This window comes from Apodemus sylvaticus, chromosome 7 (assembly GCF_947179515.1).
Source record: "Apodemus sylvaticus chromosome 7, mApoSyl1.1, whole genome shotgun sequence".
Lineage (NCBI taxonomy): Eukaryota > Metazoa > Chordata > Mammalia > Rodentia > Muridae > Apodemus > Apodemus sylvaticus.
Window position 1 is genome coordinate 4686894 of NC_067478.1, and position 22241 is coordinate 4709134.

Consider the following 22241-nt stretch of genomic DNA (forward strand, 5'->3'; position numbering starts at 1 on the left):
AACAGGATGAGTTGCTATAATTTAAAAAAGTAAAAAATGCCGGACAGTGGTGGTGCTCTTGGGAAGCAGAGGCAGGTGGATTTTCATGAGTTTGAGGCCAGCCTAGTTCCAGGACATTTAGGGCTACAAAGAGAAACCCTGCCTCAAAATAAATAAATAATGAAATAATTTATCTTTAAAAGCATCTACAGAGATGGCTCAGTGGTTAAGGGCACTTGTTACTCTTGCAGAGGTCCCAAGTTCAATTCCCAGTACCCATATGTCGGCTCACCACTACCTGTAACTCCAGCTCCAGAGGATCTGATCACCAGTCTTGGCCTGTCTGGGCATCCACACATAGAAGGCATACAGATACACACATGCAGAAATACACACACACACACACACACACAAAGACAGACAAGGTTATTTTATTTATTATTATTTATTTTCATATACAAAAAGATAAACCTTGAGATACTTCTAGACTTTTCCTCCTATTGTGTTGGGGGTGTGACTGCTCCTTCACACAGGGGAAAAACTACATTCACATCGGTTTGTTTGGGGACCCAGTGCAGAATTCAGCAGCAGAACCCCAACTTAGCAGATCTGATTTCACACTTGACACTCGTTTCTAAAATTACCACTGGAAAAAGGAGCAAAGATCCACGCAAATGAATGAACTATGGTACAATGTTCTTTCCAAAGTGTTTGCGTTTTGCAGCTGTAGTTACATGGATGTCTGCTTCAGGCCATTATAGGGGTGTGTGTGTGTGTATGTGTGTGTGTGTTATATATATCAGCACATGTTTCAAATCCAGACAGGGTAACAGCAACAAGCTTAACTCTGTGTGTGTGTGTGTATATATATATATATATAATTTTTTTAAGACATGATACTTTAGTATAACTTTTGTTAATTCAGTAGTACAAGCTATTTTCTGTTCTACAAAATGTTTATTTTACAGCTACAAGGGTGAAACGTACCCCACTACATTTACACCTCACATACTCTGGCATACAAACAGTACTTAATCGAATCTGAGCCCCAAACTAGAATCTTAGTTTTAGCATTTCAGAGAGCTTCCTCATTTCTACAGCTTGAAATCATAGACTAGTCACATCTCCAGACTTTGCAATGACTCGTCATTTTAAACCGTGAGAAACAGATGAATCCAAACTCCTAATTACAATTCATATATACAAGTTAGATAACACAGCTTAGTGAGACTTAGCTACCCATCCCAAGGGCGACACACACATTTCCACTAAGTTACACAAGCTTTAAGGTTTCCCTTCCAAATAATGTACAAATTTAGAATAGCTGGTAAAACAGATACATAAGATGGTAACTAAAAAGTGACATTTTCTGTTGGTTCCAAAATTTCCCTGCAAAAAACTTCTGTGCTCTGCTGTGTTTTGTAACTCACTGTCTGTCACGTGCCAAAAGCTCTTCTTCACGGGAATTGACATCAAACTCGATGCAAGTTAACTTGACAGTACTGCATAAATGCGACTCAGATTCGAGGACAAATGTGGAGAGATAGTAACGTGTGAAAACCTTGGCCTCTGACGCCATCACCGGGGCGCGGTCAGGTTCATAAGCAGATTCTCTCATACAGTTGAAAACGGCATCGTGTGCATCTGTGGCATGAACTGAAGCCTAGACGTGTGTCTCTAATCTGCGGTACCCTCCCTGCGGATCTCCAGTACCACTCAATTTTCTTTGCACTTTTACAGAATTTGGGGTGGGGGGTGGGGGGAGATTTGGGCAAGCAAGCTGCTGGCATTTTAACAACTGCACCCCTGCAGGTCGGCCTAGCGTTTCAGATGAGCTGTCCTGCCCGTGCCCGAGCGACAGCTGCTTGCTCCCAGACAGCGTCCTGGGCAACTAGTTTTTCCTACACTGGTCTCTTCAAAATTTCCACAATAGTGCTTTTGCCTGTGGAGAAATTATTTGGCTAAACTCATACACTTAGTTCGTGGCAGTGCTCTGGGAAAACCCCACTTGGGCGAAAGCACTTATGAGGACTAAGGACTACAGTCCGTTAAGCGAGGCCGAGACCAAACACCCACCGGGAACACAATGGCTCTTGTATCCCACGGTCAGCAGGACAGCGGGACAGCTCAGGGCAGGCAACTCATAGCTGAGCTACTGCGTTTAGTCTCTGCCTGCCATCGATGCCCCAGAGACGAAACAATTCAGATGTGGTGACAGCTGGTTAATTAAGCTTTTTAACTGGTAAAAAAAGGCTCTTTAAAAATATATATATTTATTTATTTAAAATACATCAAAATGACAAGCAGCCATATCCCACAAGGCCTAATCCCATAGCAATGTATACTACAGACATCTTCCCAGAATGCCGTGTGGCAGTGGATGGGGGGGCGCTTCTACCCTGCTGTTTGAAGGAATGTTTTACACCTGAGCTCTAGCGACTGGAAATGTGTTGGGAAGAGCTCATCTTTGGAGCTGATTTGCATGCGAGACCAGCCGGTTAGGTTGCCCTGCCTCTCCAGACTATGAAAATACTGAACACAGCAGAACGCACAGGAAGCACCGCTCAGATGATACTCCTGACCAGTCCCACCGCAGTGCCAGGACAGGCTTGCCAGAAGCCCCTGGTTCCATCCTTGGGAAGAGTTTTGCTTTAAAACAAGTTAGTGTCCACACTCTGAGGGCCTCCTGCATGTATGGTAAGAGTCGGCAGGATCAAGAGGGTCAGATGGTGACACTGCTCCACATCGGGTCTGAGGTAACTGGTTCTTAAAGTACCTGGATCACACAAGTGCATCCAGAAATTGGGGCTGGAAAAAGGGAGCCTGGGGGAAAGGGGTAGGTCTAGGAAAGACAAAATAGAAAAAAGCTTACAGCAGTTGCTTTTGAGGGGCGGGTGACAGAAAACAGGCACAACAGAATTGTATTCCAAAACAGGCGGCTACAAAGCACAGAAGTGCTTTTTTATGGGGAACAAACGTGGTGTGTTAGGGGATGGAGATACTATAAGGATGCAGCTGGGTCTGGAATCTAGATCCCAGGTAGAAAGGAACAGAGCGTAAAACAGCGTTCCAGCCAGGGTGAACAGAGAGAGAGCACAGCGGGTTTGGATTGACACACTAAGGATCTCTTAGCAGAGTCGCCCCATCCAGTGTAGATGTGTAGCAGCAGGCAGGATGTAGGAACAGGCCTGTAGCTGCGCCTCAGATCTTGCCATGGCTGGCTTGGCCTTTACAGAATCCCTCTTCAGGAATTGGAAAGAAATCCTGCTGTGAGACTGGGGCTCTGAGCTTCCTCCATTGGTTCCTGATTTGACTCAACAGAGCAGAAAGCAGCCTCTGGGATGGCCCTGACCAAAAGGGGCAAAATTTGCTCCACTTAATTCCACCATGCTATCCACGTGCCCCGCTGTTTCCGAAGAATTACTCAGTTTGGTCCTAGATAGTTCTGGTTAGTGGAACTCAGCCACTGATCCCCATTTCAATGGTTTCTATAGCCCAAATCTTTCTCTAGGTGTGGGGCACTCAGCCTCTGTCTACAACTCCCTAACTCACAGGATGACTTCCCTAACTCACGGGACGACTTCCTACAGAAGGAGCTGACCAACTTTCAGCCTCAGAACCCTTTGTTCAGCAGAAATCAAACCCACTACAGGCCCCTTGCCTGGCCCAGCCACTGGCCTCTCCACAGGCAAGAAGCAGGACAGAGATACCACTGCCAAAGGGGGACCTATAAGCCAGCTCCAGGCCGCCAGTGTATTCATGAACCCATGCATGCCCTAAATCTAAGCTCCCAGTTCTGCTCCAGTAGGCACGCACATAATCCTGACGGTAAAGCTCAGTGGCTTGGGTTACAGACACATTCTCACCTCAACTCCCTAGTTTATAAAAATAATCTGTGGTATAAAACAATCTCCATACTGCGTGGAGGCAATCTGTCAAGAGATATAACTAAATATATGTGGAGCTATAGACTTCTTAAAGTAAAATTTCAAGTGGCGTCTGTTATATAACTTACTCTTATTTACAATGCTATCTAACAACACTGGTGTAGAGTGACCAGAAGCTGGGAAGGAGCCTGTGCAGGGAGGGCACCCCAGGACTTGAGGCAATGCTTGTTCATTCACAAAAAACCCACCTTCACATGCCTGGAAAAACTAACGGGTCACACTTCTCCCAACTGTAAACTCAAAAGCACAAAGTCTACAGATGTATGCGGTAACTGTCTTCTGCACATGTCCAGAACTCCGTCTGAATAGTACACCACATTCACCCACACAGCTGCACACGCTAACTCAGCCCAAACAGTACAGACACTGGCCGAGAGCAGTCAGTGCAGAGCCCACTACCCCACACTGGCATCTGAGGAACGTGAATTTTAATTCTTGAGGGAAATCATGGCCCGGTGCTGCCGTGGGTGGGGGAAATGGCGCTGGTTTGGGCACTAAGGAGCTAGCTCCACGGAGCACCAGGAGGGCAAAGTCTTGCTTCCTTCACACCTGGAAGGTGCCAGCATGCAAATACCACAGCTCGGTTTGAAGGGGAAAAAGATGCAGACATTCCTGATCTCACTTCAGACTGTCAGCCCAACAGTAGTTCACAGTAATCAGACAGGTCCAAATAGCACGGTCCCAAGGAACCCACAAAAGAACTTGGGCATATTTACTGATATGATAGTTCATGTGCCTCTTAAATTCTTTTCTTTCTTTTTCTTTCTTTCTTTCTTTCTTTCTTTCTTTCTTTCTTTCTTTCTTTCTTTCTTTCCTAATGTGGTTGAACCAACTAGTTGATTCCTAAGGGAGTGTTTTGACCTTCAGTTTCTTTTTCCTATAAAACTAAATTAGTATCTCAAAAAATCAATTTCTTCCATGTTTTTCTAAAGGTCTGGGGTACATTCACAGGAGGGCTGCTGGCTACAAACCAACTACCCAGACCTGTGTGTAAAGAACTAGGCATTTTTAATCTTGAATGCATGAAGAGTTTAGTATCTAGATTCCTGAGTTACTGGGCCTACTTATCTAAAATACTGTTAGTTGAGATTTAAGCTCATCACCATTTAAGGCTGGACAAGCTAGCTGTCAAGTATGTATCAATTTAGCCTTTACAAACAGCCTAGGGTGAAGGAAATTCATGTCACGCAAGCTGAGAGAAAGGGACCCCTGGGACACCGTCCCTTCCTGGCACTTCCTGTTAGTGAGGGCACACCACACTTTTGGGACAATAGTCCTCACTAGTCCTGCCCGGAATGTGGACCAGGCTTGATCATTTCCAAAGCTGTGTTGTCAAAAGCCCAAAAAAAGATGCAATAGCTGATGCTGGGGACCAAGCAGAGTGACCTGGAAACTCCTCAGAGTCAGGGACTAGTCTAATGAACCACATCCTAAGAACAACGGCAGGACCTCAACTTACAGTGCAACAAGCTGTTACTCTATTAGTTACTTAGGGAACGCAATCAGGACCGTCTCCTATCCACCGGGATGCACCAGGAACTTCACACACACTACAAAGGTAAAGTTCTGTGTGTGAGAGAGCCATCCAGCCGTCCAGCTCGAGATGGGACAGTCACGTCTCTGCCTCAGTGGCTGAGCATAGGAACCACCACATGACAGGTTCTCTGAGCCAAAGAGCACAGGGCAACCATTAAATACCTATGGAGGCTGGCCACCAGGAAAAATCCTTCACACAGCCTAAGCCCTAGGGCAGAGGGTCAAAGGCACGGTCAATGCCAGGGATGAAGGGAGACCAGAGCAGACAGGATCACACGCCTTGCTGGAGGCAGCTCAAGCCTTGTCCAGACGGCCAGCCCAGCAAGCCTGGGAGCCCAGTGGCAAGCAAAAGAGACACCCTTTGCTGTGAATATGTGAGCAGAAGGTCCAGCACTTCTCCCTGCGTCTGGTGTCTATGGTACCAGGCCAGCGCAGGCTAGCCCAAGCTAGTCCATATGCTAAAGAAAGCTGACAGCCTCCCTTGGCAACCTTGTCAGTAAGCATATCTTCACTCGATTTGTCTCTCTCTGACTCACAGACATTTCCAGAAACAGGTGACTTTTCGCTGTCACCGGCATCAACCAGGACACTCCCTGCCAAGGCCTGTAGTCAAGGGAGCCTGTTTGGAGTGAGAGAAGGAAGAAGTACCCCTAGCTATTTCTCTCCCCTGACAAGTCTCATCCTTTCCCACCCACAGGGACTTCCTCGGTCTTCAAGAAAGCTTAAGGGAGAGGGGAAGAGATACAAGTGTGGGCAAGTGCGAGGCAGAGGCCCCGGGACTCAACTGGGCACAAGAAGGGAGAAAGAAGGAAAAGAAGGGAGACAGGAAGGAAAGAAGGGGAGGGGAGGGAGGAAGGAAGTTAAGTTTCCGGGCCACACCCTGGAATGTCGCCCACCTTCCAGCTATGAGCAGCTGGGTGTGTTACCTGAAGGCAAGAGGCAGTGTACAGCCCCTATTCAGAGACACCAGCACTCAAACTCCCCCCTTTCCTGGCCACACCAAACAAGAACCTCATCTTGTCGATCCATTCTGACAAGAAGGTCTGACAAGGACACTGCTGAGACTGGACACAGGGTTCACTGGGATGTCCCACACCAGAGCTCAGCCAGGCCAGGATGCTCTGACAACCAACAACACAAGAGAAAAACCACCCAGGGTCCTAAGATCACACAGAGGAGGAGCTGGGTTTAGTGTTTGGCCCGGTATGTGACTGGTGACTGGGCCACTCCTGTAGAGAAAGAGCTACATTCCTTAGTGGTTGGTTTGTTAAGGGTCAGAAGTAGAGGTGTCCCCCACTGCCTGAGGAGAAAGCTAAAGAAAGGAGATATATGGCACTTTCAATAAATACTTAAAGCTCCTTAAAGAAAAGAATGGAAAAGGAAATAACTACTCTAAGACTTGTTATCCAGCGGCAAGTATTCCCGAGACAAGAAAATACCACGGCACAAAATCAGATGGGGAGGAAGGGAGGGAGGGTCAGACAGAGCTTGAAGAAACAAGAGGCCGCATCCCCTAACTCCTCAGCCAGCCCACACTGACCTACAGAAACAAAGACCAAGGTGTGAGAGGAGGTGAGCCAGCTGGCCTTCCTCAGCACGCAGTGCACAAACACCCGCAGAAAAGAGCCAACCCCGGACGCCCCGGGCAGGGCACCACACACACCGTGCTGAGGGAGTGGGCGCCCGGCCATACACCCCCCAGATGTACTTGTGTCCCCCCCCTAGACACACTTGCCTGCTGCTGAGAGAATTTAGTGTCAAGTACAGTCACCTCGGGTGGGCCTGAGGGCGGTGCTACCACCAGGTTCCGAGTGGGCGTGTTGTTCCGAGGGCCACCCAGAGGACCTCTAAGCAATCTGGAGGAAGCGGCCTACTTACCCTCAAAGTCAGGAGATGTGCAATTTAAATGATACAGTCTAAACCAGAGTGATGAACGCCTGACTCCACCCAGACAGCCGACCTACAGCTGACGCCAATTATTTACAAGGGAGCTTTTATCAAACGAAGACGGTACTGACTAGGAGACACAAACTTTTTTTTTCTTATTTTTTCTCTATTTCTTTTAAACTTCCTTGTCATAAAAGTCAAACTTACATTAAAATATACTTCCTACAAGACAACACAACTAACAAAATATATAATTAATAAAACATACACAAGTAGAAAATTCTGAGGTATTTCTGGTTTGAGGTGGTTCTGTGGTCGTGAAGTTAACTTCTTTAACTTTTTAAAATTTAAACCTCGGAAGCCACACAGCAAAGCATGTTTATAATATATATGTGGATGTGTGTGTTCTGTCTGAAGAAAAAAAAATTTAGCATGTTTCATAAATAAAAAAAAAATTCCAATGTCGAAACAGCAGCATTAGGAACATTCACTGTCCGGAGCAAGGTCATGGCGTGAGAGAAACACAGTTTTAGAATATGCACCACTTTAAAGGGTCTGGAGAAAGCCGCGTCCACCAGCCTTAGAAAGGAGCCGGTAATGCCACGCACACCGCATGGGGCCAAGCCACAGCCACAGGCTGGCAAGGTCCCCACGGGATCCTCTGGCCCATCCACGCTGGGCAAGGGACACCACAGGCATCTCCCCAAACGGCCAAGAGGAAACTGCAGGTCGGTATTTCCTCCATGAAAGAGATCTACAGTGTCATAAACTGCCAAGCCCTCACCTGGTCCTAATAGGAGAGCAAAGCTGTGTCTTCTCCGCCGGCAGTGGGAAGAAACGGGGCAGGTGGGGCAGCCTGGCCCCTGCTCTTGGACTTTCTCCAAATCCTGTGCTTGCTATTATTACTGCTTGGCCTCCACAAAGTCCTTGCCCTCAATCCCTTGTTACCTGAGAAAGCAGCCTCCACAGCCAAGGGTGTTGCTTCAAATGTGCCCAAGTCCAGTGTATCTCTGCTCCACACCCTGCCCAGAGGCGTCGGCCTCCCCTCCAGCCTCAGACTAGCCCCCCCCATCTTGTCTCCCTGTCGTTGGGTCAGGACGGCACCGTGACACCCGTGAAGACGCGTCTGCCGTTTCCTACGCTCACGGCCTGAAATGGGAGAAACGTAAAATAAAGGGGCGGGGGTGGGGGGACCCTCTTCGGAGGAAGGGTGTGTCCGTGTTAACAGTCTTCAAAGGTTCCTCTCGTAGAGAACTGCAGCATTGAGTTTCCTAAGACAGGAGACGAGTTTCTTTGTGTTACAGATTCTGAGACAACAAAGAGAAAGCATGGGGAAAGAATCCCGCGGGACAGGAGGTGGCTGAGGCTCTTCAGCAGGGCGCCGCTTCTGCGTTCACAGCTCAGCACCTCAACGCCTGCTGACGTGTCCGCTGTTTGCGATACAGTAGAACAATATGCTGGTAAAAACTGATCCAATCCAAAAATAATATTAATAATAATTATAATAATTATAATAATAATAAAAGTCAAGGTAAAATAGCAGCTGCATTTTATGTGTTTGTTGGTTTTATGGGATTTCCAAAACAAAACACAACTTTTTTTTTCCTTTTTTTTTTTCTTCAGATCCACTGAGTCTGGAGAGACACTAGTGTCCCCGGGCTTAGATGCTGGACTCTTTAGGGAGCAGGTCCACATTGGTGACGGAGGTCACCAGAGAGACGAGACAGTCCGAGGTAGTGCCGTTGACCGACCTCCTGATCAGGGATACCCGCTCCTCCACACAGCCTGCAGAAAGGCGAGCCTCTGCATCGTGGTCCCAGCACTCCTCGATAGTCACGCAGAGCTGGGCCAGGCCCTGCAGAGGAGAGGGAGGGAGGGAGGGAGGAAAGGACCCTGTTAGGACTGCTTAGAGAAGGCAGCCGGCCAGTATGTGTCAGGGCATCAGGAAGGGCCTATGGCCCGGGCACAGACATTACAGGTAAATTAGCAGGTGGCAAATTGTAGACTCCTCTCCTCGCACCGCATGGTCACCCCATGGAGCCAAGGAGAATGTTCGCTAAACTTCACCACAGGAAGAGGAACTCCCGCTCCCCGCAGGCAGATGCAGCTGCTCACCTTGGAACTTGGGGACCCAGGACACAAAGCCCGAAGGCAAAGCTTTGCCCAGCGTTTCCGAGTCTGTCCCTGGAATCCAGGGACCATGGCAGCCTTCCCTCCTCGTTCCCGGCCCCAGCCTTCCGAGGCAGGTCCCCTTTACACCCCTGTAGACTCCTGAGCCCAGTCCCCTCACCGGGTGCTTCAGCCAGTGATCCTTAATGGTGGGCCGCATCTTCTTGTGGACCACCACCTCCTGAAGCTCCTCCAGTGAAGGGTGCTGGCCAATCTCCTCCTCGAAGGGCAGCATGTACTCATCGACAGGCCCTGAGTGATGAGGGGCAGATGGGATCACCCAAGGCCTAGCTCCAAGCCCCCAACCCAGGGTGCCCAGAGTCGCCAAACCACTCACCGTCTGCGGCCTTGCACCGAGAGACGAGCTCCCACAGCACCAGGCCCATGGCGTACATGTCGATACGCAGGAAGGCGTCTCTCTGGAAGTTGATGGCTCCCTCCAGCACCTCAGGGGCCATGTACCGTCTGGTGCCGACCTACAGGAAGGTGAAGAACTGGATCTCCAGAGACCAGCTTGAGTCAAGTTCACACTGAGCTGGGAGGAGCGAGGTACATCAGGCTGGGTAAGAGTGGAATGCTAAGCACGAAGCCTTGGCGCCAAAGCCCGCTCCATCCTGTCTAAGCAGAGCTAAGATTCTATCTGACGATAACTGTAACGCTATCACGAGCTGGAGGCAGCGCTTAGACAGCCCTAATTAGCTTAGTGCAGGCCCTAGAACATCCCAAACAAGCTACGCAGAGCCTTTACTGTGAAGGTGCCTAGAGCAAAGCCAGACACTCGGAAGGCTGAGGCAGGAGAACCAAACGTTCCAGACCAACCTGAATAACACACAGACAGACCCTCTGACAGACAAGGGGGAGAGGAAGAGAAAGATGGCTTAGGTCCTAAGGCCCCTGTCACTCAAGGGTGAAGATGAAAGTCTGGATATTTAGAACCCACATAAATGCAGCCTGCCTGCAACACCAGCACCCGGAGGGCAGAGATGGGTTCCCCAGAGAAAGCTGGCTACACTAACTGGTGAGCTCTGGGTCTAAACAAAGGACCCAGTATTTTTTTTTTTAAGATTTATTTATTTATTATATGTAAGTACACCGTAGCTGTCTTCAGACACTCCAGAGAAGGGTGTCAGATCTCATTACAGATGGTTGTGAGCCACCATGTGGTTGCTGGGAATTGAACTCAGGACCTTCGGAAGAGCAGACAGTGCTCTTCACCACGGAGCCATCTCTCCAGCCCCAAAGAGCTCAGTATTAATCGACAACGTTTTAGGTGAGCAAGGAAGATGCCCAGTGGCTACCTCAGGCCTCCAGGCCCAGATAATCCACTCATGTGGAAACAGGAATGCACACGCTAAGTAAACACGCAAAAACCAAAGGGCCGAGAAACATCGAGAACATGTTTAAACCACAGGGAAACTCTCCTAGGATGACTGCCGGCCTAATTATCATGGCCTGGGATTCTCAGCATCTTTCTTTCTATTTTAATCTCACTTAATAGCTACAACTGAGGGCGAGCAGGTCCCTCAGTATTAAAGGTGCTTGCCGCCAGGCCACACAACCCGAGTTCAGTCCAAGGAACCCACATGTTGGAAAAAAGACAAAAACAACTGACTTCCTTACACACACACACACACACACACACACACACTATATTTTGGAAAAATAAAATTACAACAGAAAGATAAGAACTGAAATACAAGGAGTTACTGAAGCCCAAATGGCGAGCCTGGGCTCCTCGGCTGGCTGGAGGAAACCTCACCGACCTCCAGGCCTTGGGTTCTCTATTGCTGAGTCAAGAACTTGGTTTCCTAAGGTCCCGGGTAGCTCTGCAGTCACTCTAACTGAGTGCCAGCCCCTCCTCCCACTGCCCAGGTTCCTTACCTGTCCATGGGTATCCCCTGGAGGCTTCCCGGGCTCAAACCGAACAGCCAGGCCAAAGTCGGCCAGCACCGCAGTGAGGTCGCTCTTCAGTAGCACATTCTTGCTTTTGAAGTCCCTGTGGAGACCGAGAGGTGACTGACACACAGGACAAGACCCAGCCCACCTGGAGAGGACTGATCATGGTCTTCCTCCCAGCATGGCTCTCACAGTCCTAGAATCTGTGGCCTGCAGCTCCCAGGTCAAACCGACCCACCTCTGTGGGGCAGGATATAAAACAGCTTGGGAGTTCTAGAAGGCTCTGCCAGGGCCTTTAGAGCAGGTCCTGCCCTGGCAGCTGGGCAGACCCTATACCACAGTACTAAAAGCCAGCCCAAAAATTCTCGCAGGGCTTGGCACACAAGTCTCCTGAGTTTACAACGTTTGGAATATGAACAAGAATTTAGAATCAGTTTGCTAAAGCAGCACCAGCAGGGCAGGACTGGAGAGGGTGCAGGCTCTCAACTCTGCCTAGACTGGAAAAACTAAAAAACAAGCCAAACAAGCCAAACAAACAAACAAACAAACAAACATGTGCATCAGAAATCCTAACAGATCCTAATCCCGAGCTGTGTGAGGTTAAACACTTGCAATCCCCTAACATTTGCCTTTTTAAATCTCATTCATCTAGAGTAGGGTTCCCCAGGGGATAGTGGACAGCTAATGTTATCATGAGGACACATAGAAACTCATGTACTCTGTACCAGCAGGCATCAGCAAGCATAACCTACAGAACCAGGGAAGCAGAGCCCTTTTAAGAAGGCAAAAAGTTATTGACCACAATCTGAAGATTTGAAGCGCTCCAAAGTAAGAGTCAGCACTTTCTCCTGTGCCCAGCAGAGGGCGCAAGAACCCTGGCCTGGAAGGCTAGCTATCTCCAGCACACAGGAAGGCTCTGACACACCGCAGGCACATTCAAGGAAGCAGAGGCACTCTCCGCAACTGTAGCACACGTGCAAAGGGGCTCCTTAACCAGGTACCTGTGGGCGATAGAAGGCTTGTGGCCCTCGCCACGACACCACGGCACATCCTCGTGCAGGTACGAGAGGCCTCGTGACATCGTCTCTGCCACGTGGCACAGCTCGTTCCACGTGATGATGTTCCCCTTGAGGTAATCCGTGAGGGAGCCCTAAGAGAAGGCAGCAGACTGTGGGCAAAGGCTCCAAACGCAGGACAGGGTGCAACCCAACCCAGGCCCAGCAGGAACGTCCCAGTGCAAAGGTGCAGAACGGGCAGCGTGTCTCTCTCACCCTGGGATCTTTCTGGGGTGGAGCTCACCTTGTCGTGGAAGGCTGTGATGAGCCACAGCTCCACCTCCAGGTTGGAGCCTCGTTTCTCCGCAGCAATGAACTGCAACAGGTTTTCGTGCTTCATGCCGGGTGTGCTGAAGATTTCCCGTTCGCTCTGCCACGACTGCTTGTCCTGAGGCAGGGAGGCGGCTCAGCCCTGCCACAGTCATAGCCACCCCAACAACATGCCCTACTCCATCCCCAGCCCCTGGTTTCCTAGCGCGTTTGGAGAACTAGGCCAATGGCAGTCAATCCCTGGGGTGGCTGAGGCCAGCACCTGGTTTACAAATGCTGAGTGAGCTGTCAGCCAGCATCAGCCAGCAAGTGTTTGGTTGCTAAGTACCCTGAGCACCCAACTGCATGGCTGCGTGGCGTCAGAAGCCTCTGAGTATATCATAATGACAAACACCAAACTCTGGGACCGAGGAGATGCTCTGGAGATTAAGAGCCTCCCAGGCAAGCGTGAGGACCCCAGTGCAGAATCCCGGCCCCTAAAAGCCAAGTGTAACCCCAGTGCTGGAAGCAGGAAGGGGTGGATCTGGAGGCTCCCTGGGACTTATTTGCCAACTAGTCTACCAAACGGGAGAGTTCCAGGCTAAGTGAGAGGCCGCATCTCAAAAAACTTTAAAAAGCAAAAGGCTCTGAGGTAAAGAGCACTGTCTTCCCTTCCTGAGCACCCAGGTTCAATTCCCAGCACACGTAAGGTGGCTCTTAACTGTAACTCCAGTCTCAAGGACCCAACGCTCCCTTCTGGCTTCCACAGGCACCAGGCATGCATGTGGGACACAGAGAAACATGCAGGCCAAACACCTGCGCACATAAAAATAAAGAAAAATAAAGAACTGTAAAAAGCAGAGAGCCAGGTGTGGTGGCACACGCCTTTAATTCCAGCATTTGGGAGGTGGAGGCAGGTAGACTTTTGTGTCATATAGACCTGTGTCTGGTCTACATGAGAAGTTCTACACCAGCCTGCATTACACATTGAAATCCTGTCTCCAAAAAAAAAACTAAACTGGGGCTGGAGAGATGGCTCAGCAGTGAAGAGCACTGCCTGCTCTTCTGAAGGTCCTGAGTTCCAACCCAGCAACCACATGGTGGTTCACAGCCATCCGTAATGAGATCCAACGCCCTCTTCTGGTGTGTTTTAAGACAGCTACAATGTACTTAGATATAATAAATAAGTCTTAAAAAACAAAAAACGTAAACTGCATAACACAACACGGAAGTAATGGCAAAACCCAAAACCAACTTGGGTCAAAGTCGGGCAGTATCTGACCTCATCCTCTGATGGACTCTTAGTACTGAATCAGAATCCTGGACTGCCCTGTGGGGAAGAGACTCCAGCTTGGACCACGACGAGAGAAGACGACCTGGAGACCCCAAAGGCTCACCTGAAGTGGGAAGATCTTCACAGCCACAAAGTCGTTCATGAGCTGAGCCTTCCAAACGCAGCCGAAGCGACCACGAGCCTTGATCTCCAGCAACTGCAGTGGCTTCAGGCCCACCAGAGGGGATGGGGGCGGAGGCCCTGGGTCCTGGAAAAGCAAGGGCTTCAAGGAGTCTGCACCGCCATCCCTTCTCCCCGCCCCACGCTGGCGCTGCCTCACCTCATGGATGTCCACGTGGCCATAGGGAGGCTTCCGATGTCGATACATCCAGAAGGCCAGCAAGACGATGAGAGAGAGGCCTCCAATGGGCAGCAGCGAATAGGCCAGCACCGTGAGCAGGGTGGGGGCTGTCGGGGGTGGCTCGTACGTGACTGGGGGACACATGGACATGGAGTCCTGTGTCACACAGCCCGCCCGCTCTAACACTCCAGTAGGCCCTGCAAACACTTCCCACAGGCTCCAGAGTGCCACAGGTAGACCCTCCTCCCACAGGCCCCTCACCTTCTGGGCCCCCAGGCTCCGGCAAGTGGGTGAAGCGCTCGTTGCAGAAGTTGCCCTCACAGCAGCAGAAGTACACCTGGGGGTTCTCCTCGGTGGCCACACACTCCTGCCTGAAGGCCCAGAGTCCCGGTTACAAACTCCGGAGCAGGGATGGCAAGACTCTCCCGGGCCCCTCCCCCCAGGCAGAGCAGCTTCAGAAACATCAGAAACATCAGCAGCGGTAAGGTGAACCCACGTCCCTTGAAGGCTGAAATGCTGCCCATGCTGCCCGAGCTGAGGAGAGCGACCAGAACGGGGGCGGGGGGGGGGGGGGGGAGCGGGGGGGGGGGAGGTTGGGGTCCTGGGCAGTGCCTCAGAAGATACTCTGAGATCAGTGGGTGGGGCAAGTGCAGTAGCTGCGGCAGCGGGCATGCGCCCTGTACCTGCCGCTCCCCCGCCCCTCCCCCAGTACCTGTCGTAGCAATTGAAGTCATCTAGCCAGCAGCCCTTCTTCACCAGCTCGATGGTGCCTGAGCTGTTGCGCCACGAGGCATAGCAGTGCAGCCGCTTGTCCTGCTCCCCCTCGCAGCGCTCCAGGCCGCTCTGGTTGGTGCGTTCCAGCTCCCAGTTGGCGTTGTAGTAGATGCACTCCCGAGTCTCTGCCTCCCCTCGCCCGGAACCTGCGCCCCAGAAAGGAGAGAGGCTCAGCACGGCTCAGCACGGTGACTTGTGACCAGTCCTGGGGACGATACCGTGCTGAAGATGCCAACCCACCCCTGTGCCCTCAATACTGGCCCCCTTACCACTCACACATCAACACCTCTCCCGAGCACCGGGCTAGAGTTCCTCCATTCCCTGCCCACACCAGCCTGTAGGCGGTCCTCCCTGCGCTCTGCGCACTCTTTCTAGCTGGTGCTCCAGTGCTGTAGAACAGCTAAGCTTGCAGGTAAGCCCCCGGGGTCACCAAGGGTCATTTTTCTCAGACAGGACGGCTAAGCTGCTTGCAGGTCCAGCTGGGTCTGGCTGCACGCCCACAGGTCCGCCCCATCCACTCTCACATATCTCTTCTCTCCCAAAGAAGGTCTACCCAGATGGCTGTATACACCCAGTCATCACCGCTACATCCACCCACTCCCCCATTCTCATCAACCCCACCGATAAGCCACACCGACCCCACCAGCCTGTTTTGCCCACTATGACCCCAGGAACCCTTTGGATGTAGGACGGGAAAGAGTGCACAAATGCCAACGTTGCCCACGGAAGGGGTGTGGAAGGGAGTGTGGCACTGATTACCTCGCTGGCAACCTTATGCACATTCCCTAGGGGGAATCAGCACTGCCTCAGCCTTGCTGCACCTCAATCCACTGGCACCCCAGCTTTCTCCAATAGCCCACCTGAGGCCAGAGGGGCATCAGGAAGGGGGCTCCCACCTGACCCGAGGTTGGCAGGGTGCTAAATGATAAACACTGCTTGATTTCCCAGGGCCCAGTGCAGACGGAGGGATCCCGACTGACTGGCTGTTCAGGAAGAAGCATCCTCAAGACAGCAGATCCGAGCCACACTCACAACAGCTCACCGTGGTAGGCAGAGGCTCCCTTCAGGGAGGCCCAGCCTTGGGCAAGATGCCAATCTCAAGGCCCCAGGTAGGACCCCCAAGGTCAAAATGTTACCCAGTCAGAATGGCAGAACCCAGCCTCAGCCCTAGCCATGCCGGGTCATGTTGGCCTAGGGCCTGACTCGTGGTGACAACCTGCCAGGTGGCTAGAACTCAGCCTGGCCCAAAAGGGTCCCGGTATCCAGAGCAGGGCTCAGATAGGCTGCGCACTGGCTTCTTCCAAGCAGGACCTTATTCAAGCACAGGGCTTTAGCTTGTGGGTGTGACTCTAAGGAAACGAGTGCAATCCGGTGAACAGCCCGGACAAGTGCCAGGAGCCAGGGTGGCACTTAGAGTGCCTACAAGCCCTGGCTCCATGTGGCAGGAACAGGCAGTCGATCTAAGTGAAGCACCCAGTCCAGGAGGACACAGCTCCATCTCCCCATCTGGAGTCCCAGTGCATAGTAGCAGCCATATTACTGAGGAGTCTCTGAGACAACCACAAAGTGTACGAGTAGCAAACACTCCCACGCGTCCATCCCAGTTGCTTCCCAGATGCCCAGCTCCCGCACAAGCCCAGAAGGCCGACCTTGGGCCGCTGGGCCGCTGAGCGCCAGAGGGAGTTCACACGTAACAGATGGGTTGGACAGACCATGGGTCGAGGGCTGCGGGTATGCTGGTTAGTGAAAGACTTTGAAAGGGAGGAGACAAGGACGGATGGCTTCAACATGAAGCAAGGCACCTGCTATAGATGCTGAGGATGGAACCTAGGACTTCATGTGTGCTGTCCACCCCACCTCCGTGCAGACTACAATCAGCCCCTGGAGTCACAAGGGCAACACCAGAGTAGGCCTGAGCCTGGCCTAGCTCCTCCCACAGGCCAGTGTCAGGTACCAGCCCCTTTGGCACTACCACAGGATCCCAGTTGAGAAGCCTGAGAGGGCCACATGAAGGCTCACCAGAGCCACTGACTGACCAGACTTGCCCACAGCCAACCCCGCAGAGCAGGCTTTGAGCTGGCCAGACTCCAGCTCCCGGGGACACCTCACAGCTGTGTGCCTGGGGCAAGTCACCTAGCCACTCTCAGAGAGGTGACTGACAGCACCTGCCTCCTAGTGTCGTGGGGATCCTTCCAGCCCAGGCCTCACACCAAGCCTGTCTACAGCTTTGCATCCCATGTGACATTCCACACCCCTCCCACACCACACCCAGGCTACCACCAGCTGGAGACCCTGGGGGCCTCCGTTTCCTCTCTCCTCTCTGGCTCCATTTCTTCACACTCTCACACTGGCTATTTATAGCATATGGCAAAATTCCAACCACAAGGCCACAGAGCCTTTTAATAGATGAAGGCCTCCCGTCGCCCACAGCCCAGCAGCCAGGTCAGGAGTCTCCCCAACCGGCCCTGCCTCCCCACCTATCCCAACAAGACAGAACCCTACACAGCTACATTTCCAGCAGTCCCCAGGGCCACAACCAGGGTGGCTAGGGACGGGGAACCTACAGAAGAGAAAGGGTGGGCAAGACTAGAGCATCACACACACACACACACACACCTTATGCATGAACCCTGCACTGGCAGACTGGGAAGAAAGAACCAGTCAAGTGCCTACAGTTCATCTTAGAATCCTTCGCCGTGGGGCTGGAGGCATGATTCAGTGGTTACAAGCACTTATGCTTTGGTTTGAAACAAATGGCTTTGGTTCCCAGCATCCACGTGGTGGCTCACAACCACCTGTAACTCCAGTTCCAGGGGCAATGCATACACACGGTGCACATGCACATGCACACAAAATATCAATACCCACAAAATACATTTCTTTTAAATCCTTACTCTGGAGGACCAACCCATTTTAAGTCTGCTTTTTGGCCTCATCTGTATTGACGTGTCATCCAGGCTGACACCCACCTGGCACTTAGCTAGCCCATGCCACACCCCAGGCGCTATTCGATGAAAGAGAACCCTGAGTGGGCCACTTCACAGATGACAGAACTAACTGAAGCAGAGCTTCAGGCTCTTTTCAGGCCACACCCTGAAATTCCACGTTTCAGAGCGCTGGGGCTGCCGGTGTGACTTCACCTGGTTCACGGTACAGCTGTCACGTGAGCAAAGTCACCACATAGCTTCTTCCCGGCCTTGGAGAGCATTCCCTCTCGCCCTGGAAATGCGAGTCTAAGCAAGCTTGACTTAGTACTACTGCCAAATCTTCTCCAAAACAGCTGGCCCAGTTTCCCAGAGCAGCCCACCCGCGGAGTCACGCCCTCCGCTGAGCTCCCCTGGGAACACCAGACAGCCTTCTTCCCACTTCCTGGCCAGGTACGTTCTCCTTCCGCTGTGGGAGGCTTCTGTGCTCTTGGAGTAGTAACAAGCTTATCGCTGCATAGTAACCGTTTCTGTTCAGGCGGTGGTGGTGTACACCTTTAACCCTGACACTCCAGCCCTTGGGAGACAGACACAGGCAGATCTCTGAGTTTGAGGCCAGCCTGGTCTACAGAGCGAGTTCCAGGACAGCCAGTGCCACACAGAGAAACCGTGTCTGGGAGGAGGGAGTATGTCTATCTCATGCTAACAAGCCTAGAACATTTCTTGTGTTTTTCCAACTTATCTTTCCCTTCCAACTTTCATTTTAAAGCTTTCTGCCCACTTTAACTTTCTACAATTCTTCCTTAAAACCAGACATGAGTCCTAACGCATTCATGATTAAATTTGTATTTCCTCTATTCCGATCTCCATTTGTTCTTTGTTTTCTTTTCTTTCTTGCAATTTTGTCTGTTGATCAAACACAGCACTTCATGCAAGCTAACCACTGAGCAACGCGGATTACCTTTTAAAATATCCTCCGTGGCCAGTTGAGACTGGAAGCTCGGGTCTCCTTCTGTTCTAGCATTAGCTAGTCTTTGAAGTGTACCTTAGATTCTCCATCTTCGTTAATCTGCCTTTCCACCACCTCTCCCTGAAGCGTTGATTAACTCCATCACCTTTCAATTTTCATTAATATGAAATCCTCATGGGAATAAACTGTTACCAGTTTATACTCAGTATTCAATATTTTTGCTGTCTGTATACATCTCTAAAACATTATTTGTGGTTTATACAGCCAGGACTGGTTTTTTTGCTGCTATAGTGGGATCTTGGAACTAGGTATATTAGCTATATTTTCAGGATTTATTTTGGCTCATCATTTGCGGGGAGTAAGGAATCTGAGGGCAGGAATGTGAGGCTACCAGCAACATCCACCGGCAGGAGCTTGAGGCTGCTCGCCCGCTGGGGTGCTTCCGGAAGCAGGCACAAGCTGGAAGTAGGGCTGAGCTATCAAACTTAGGGCCACCAGCAGTAAGTCACTTCTTCCAGCTAAGCCCTGACTGTCAAAGGCTCCAGAAGCTCTGAAAACATCCGCAACCAGGAGGAACAGTGTTCGGTCACACGAGCCCACAGGGACATTTCACATGCAAGCCATAACAAGAGTTATGGGAGCCCAAACGCTATGAATGTAGGTTTTGCTTCTTTGCTTGTTTTTTTAGGATACAATCTCGCTCTATAGTCCTGGCCAGCCTCAAACTTGTGATCCCGTCTCATCCATTGGATTCCTGCTAGGTGTCATCACACCCAGACTTCTATTAGAAACTTAACCCCTGATTCGACGAGGTTGGACAGGTGGGATGAGGGTCTCCTAAGAGATAATGGGCTCACGAGGCCCCTTACTTCACGTAAGGATTCCTCAGAGTGCGTCAGTCATCACTAACTAGTAAGTCCTGAGCAGCACCCACCCAGCCCCTTCTACTGCAGGAAAGGGCAGCACTACGGTCCGCCCTGAGCCTTAGAGACATACTTTTTTTTTTTTCCGAGACAGGGTTTCTCTGTGTAGCCCTGGCTGTCCTGGAACTCACTCTGTAGACCATGCTGGCCTCGAACTCAGAAATCCGCCTGCCTCTGCCTCCTAGAGTGCTGGGATTACAGGCGTGTGCCACCACTACCCAGCTAAGAGCCACACTCTTTTACCAGCCTCTACCACTAATAAACCGTCCAGTGTGGGGTGTAGCAATGGTGTTGTGTTGTTCCAGCAGCAGCAACACGCTAGTATCTGCATCCTCTACTTTTCTCATCATCACCCGCCACGCCCTTTTCATGTTGTCCTAGTTTGTCACTTGGTAATTCCTTAAGATCTCCCTTCCAAAGCACTGTTTCTTCCTTTTACTGCATCTAATCTGTGCATCTCTCCTACTTAATTTTTCTACTTTGAGAGGGTTTCTCTCTGAAGCCCTGGCTGTCCTGAAACTCGCTAAGTAGACCAAGCTGGCCTTGAACTCACAGAGATTCTTCTGCTTCTGCCTGTCAAGGACAGTACCAAGCTTGCAAAAAAGTATGCATGAAACCCAAGGTCTGATGCCCAGCACCAAGAAAAGAAAAAGGAACACACACACCCACACACCCACACACGCACGCGCGCGCGCGCGTGTGTGTTTGCAAGCATGCCAGGAACAAAACTCAGGTCCTCTGGAAGAGGCAGAAATGTCCCTGATCACTAGACCATCACCTCAGTCATCATCCTAGGTCAATTTTACATTCTATATTTTGGGTATCTCCAAATCCCTACCTAACTTACTTTTTAAAGTTTACTTTATTTTTATTATTATTATTACTATTATTTCTTTAGTTTTGGTATGTTTCTTTGTTCTGAGACAGGGTTTCTCTGTGTAGCCCTGTCCATTTGGAAGTTGTTCTGTAGACCAGGCTGGCCTCTAACTCAGATTCACCTGTGTGTGCCCCTGAATATTGGGATTAAAGGCATGCAACTTGTATGTATTAGTGCAGTGTGTAGTGACAATTTTGGAATGTTGGTTTCTTTAAAAAACACAGAAATATTACAAAGTGTGTTTAGTTTGATTCCCGGGTATGGGGACTACGGGACTGCTTTGAACCACTGGCAGCAGCTGACTATGATCTGCCTCTTGCTCCAGCAGAGGCCTGGGTTTGCCAGCTGCAGATAGTTTCTGCGATTGTGTGATGTTTGGAACTCTTGAAACTTTTCAGAGGGGTATCAATGCCAGAGCCCTCGAGAGGCGATGTGGGGTTGGTGGTTGTTCAGGAGGGTTGTTTGCAGTTTGTCAGTCTCTCTCTTCTATCTTCTTTCTCTCCTATCTCCCGACAGGGGGTGAGACAGGGGCCGAGGTGGGTGGGGAATAAAGGGTGCAGTAAAGAACCCACAAAGTAGCAAAGACCAGTCAGACAGGTGAGTATAGACAGGTGACTGAGGCCAGAAGCTCTGGACCCCCGTGGATCACAGGTGTCCATGATGTCTGGACCTCCACAAAAGCGGTGTGTGCTCAGAGCCAGCTCTTTCCAACACCCTCCTCCCTGTAGTTACAAAGTCTCAGAGGGAACTGCATCTGCCCCGCTGCCCCTTCCTCTTGGCTGAGACAAATTCTATTATCTGGTTGCTCTGTCAGCCACAGGCTGCATGCCCTCACAAAAGGCAAGACAGCAAGGAAGCCTTAGGACAGAAGGACCCTAACCTCAATTTCACATCTGCTGAATCCACCTGTCTCTTAATTATGGAAATTGGCAAGACCGCAGGAATGAGCAATTTTTTGCAAGATGTGTGTGTAAGAGTGCATGTTCCCTTGGTGCCGTGGAGGCCGTCAGGAGTGGGCATCAGAGCCCCTGGAGCTGAAGCTACAGGAGTTTGAGAGCCACCAGGTGTGGCTGCTGGGACCAGAACTCGGGTCCTCTGGAAGAGCCAGAAGTGGTCCCGATGGGCGCCTGAGGCTGGTGGAGGCACGAGCCCCTGGTGTCCGCACTCTTCCACACAGCTACCTGGCTACACTGTGTGAGAGAGGACGCTCACTATACTTTCCTCAGCATTCCATGGGGGCTTTCCAGCTCGCTCTTCCACTATAAACGCCTCAGACAGTCCAAGAACACTTTCCAAAGTGACAGAAGGAAGCCAAGACATCTCATGTCACCTCTAGACCAGACTCTTCATAAACGAGTCCCTGGCACCACCGTTCCACAGCACAGGGGGCGGCCCTGCGATTCCTGAAGAACACTGGAGAG

General features: G+C 50.9%; 1 protein-coding gene across 3 annotated transcripts in view; it reads right to left on the reverse strand.

Moving 5' to 3' along the window:
• Positions 1-4702: 4702 nt before the first annotated feature.
• Acvr2b (activin A receptor type 2B) overlaps positions 4703-22241 on the reverse strand; it is a 34148-nt gene continuing 16609 nt past the window's right edge. Inside the window, exons 2-11 of one of the 3 annotated variants that reach the window (XM_052186995.1) lie at positions 15065-15272; positions 14614-14723; positions 14332-14459; positions 14116-14259; positions 12714-12857; positions 12416-12564; positions 11400-11514; positions 9856-9994; positions 9640-9770; positions 4714-9204 (exon numbers count right to left, since the gene is read on the reverse strand). In XM_052186995.1, the coding sequence (XP_052042955.1) occupies positions 9010-9204; positions 9640-9770; positions 9856-9994; positions 11400-11514; positions 12416-12564; positions 12714-12857; positions 14116-14259; positions 14332-14459; positions 14614-14723; positions 15065-15272 (1463 nt within the window). In that variant the 3' untranslated portion in view covers positions 4714-9009. Of the gene's footprint in view, positions 9205-9639; positions 9771-9855; positions 9995-11399; positions 11515-12415; positions 12565-12713; positions 12858-14115; positions 14484-14613; positions 14724-15064; positions 15273-22241 lie in introns of all 3 variants that reach the window. The other 2 variants (XM_052186994.1, XM_052186993.1) reach the window with 2 other exon arrangements.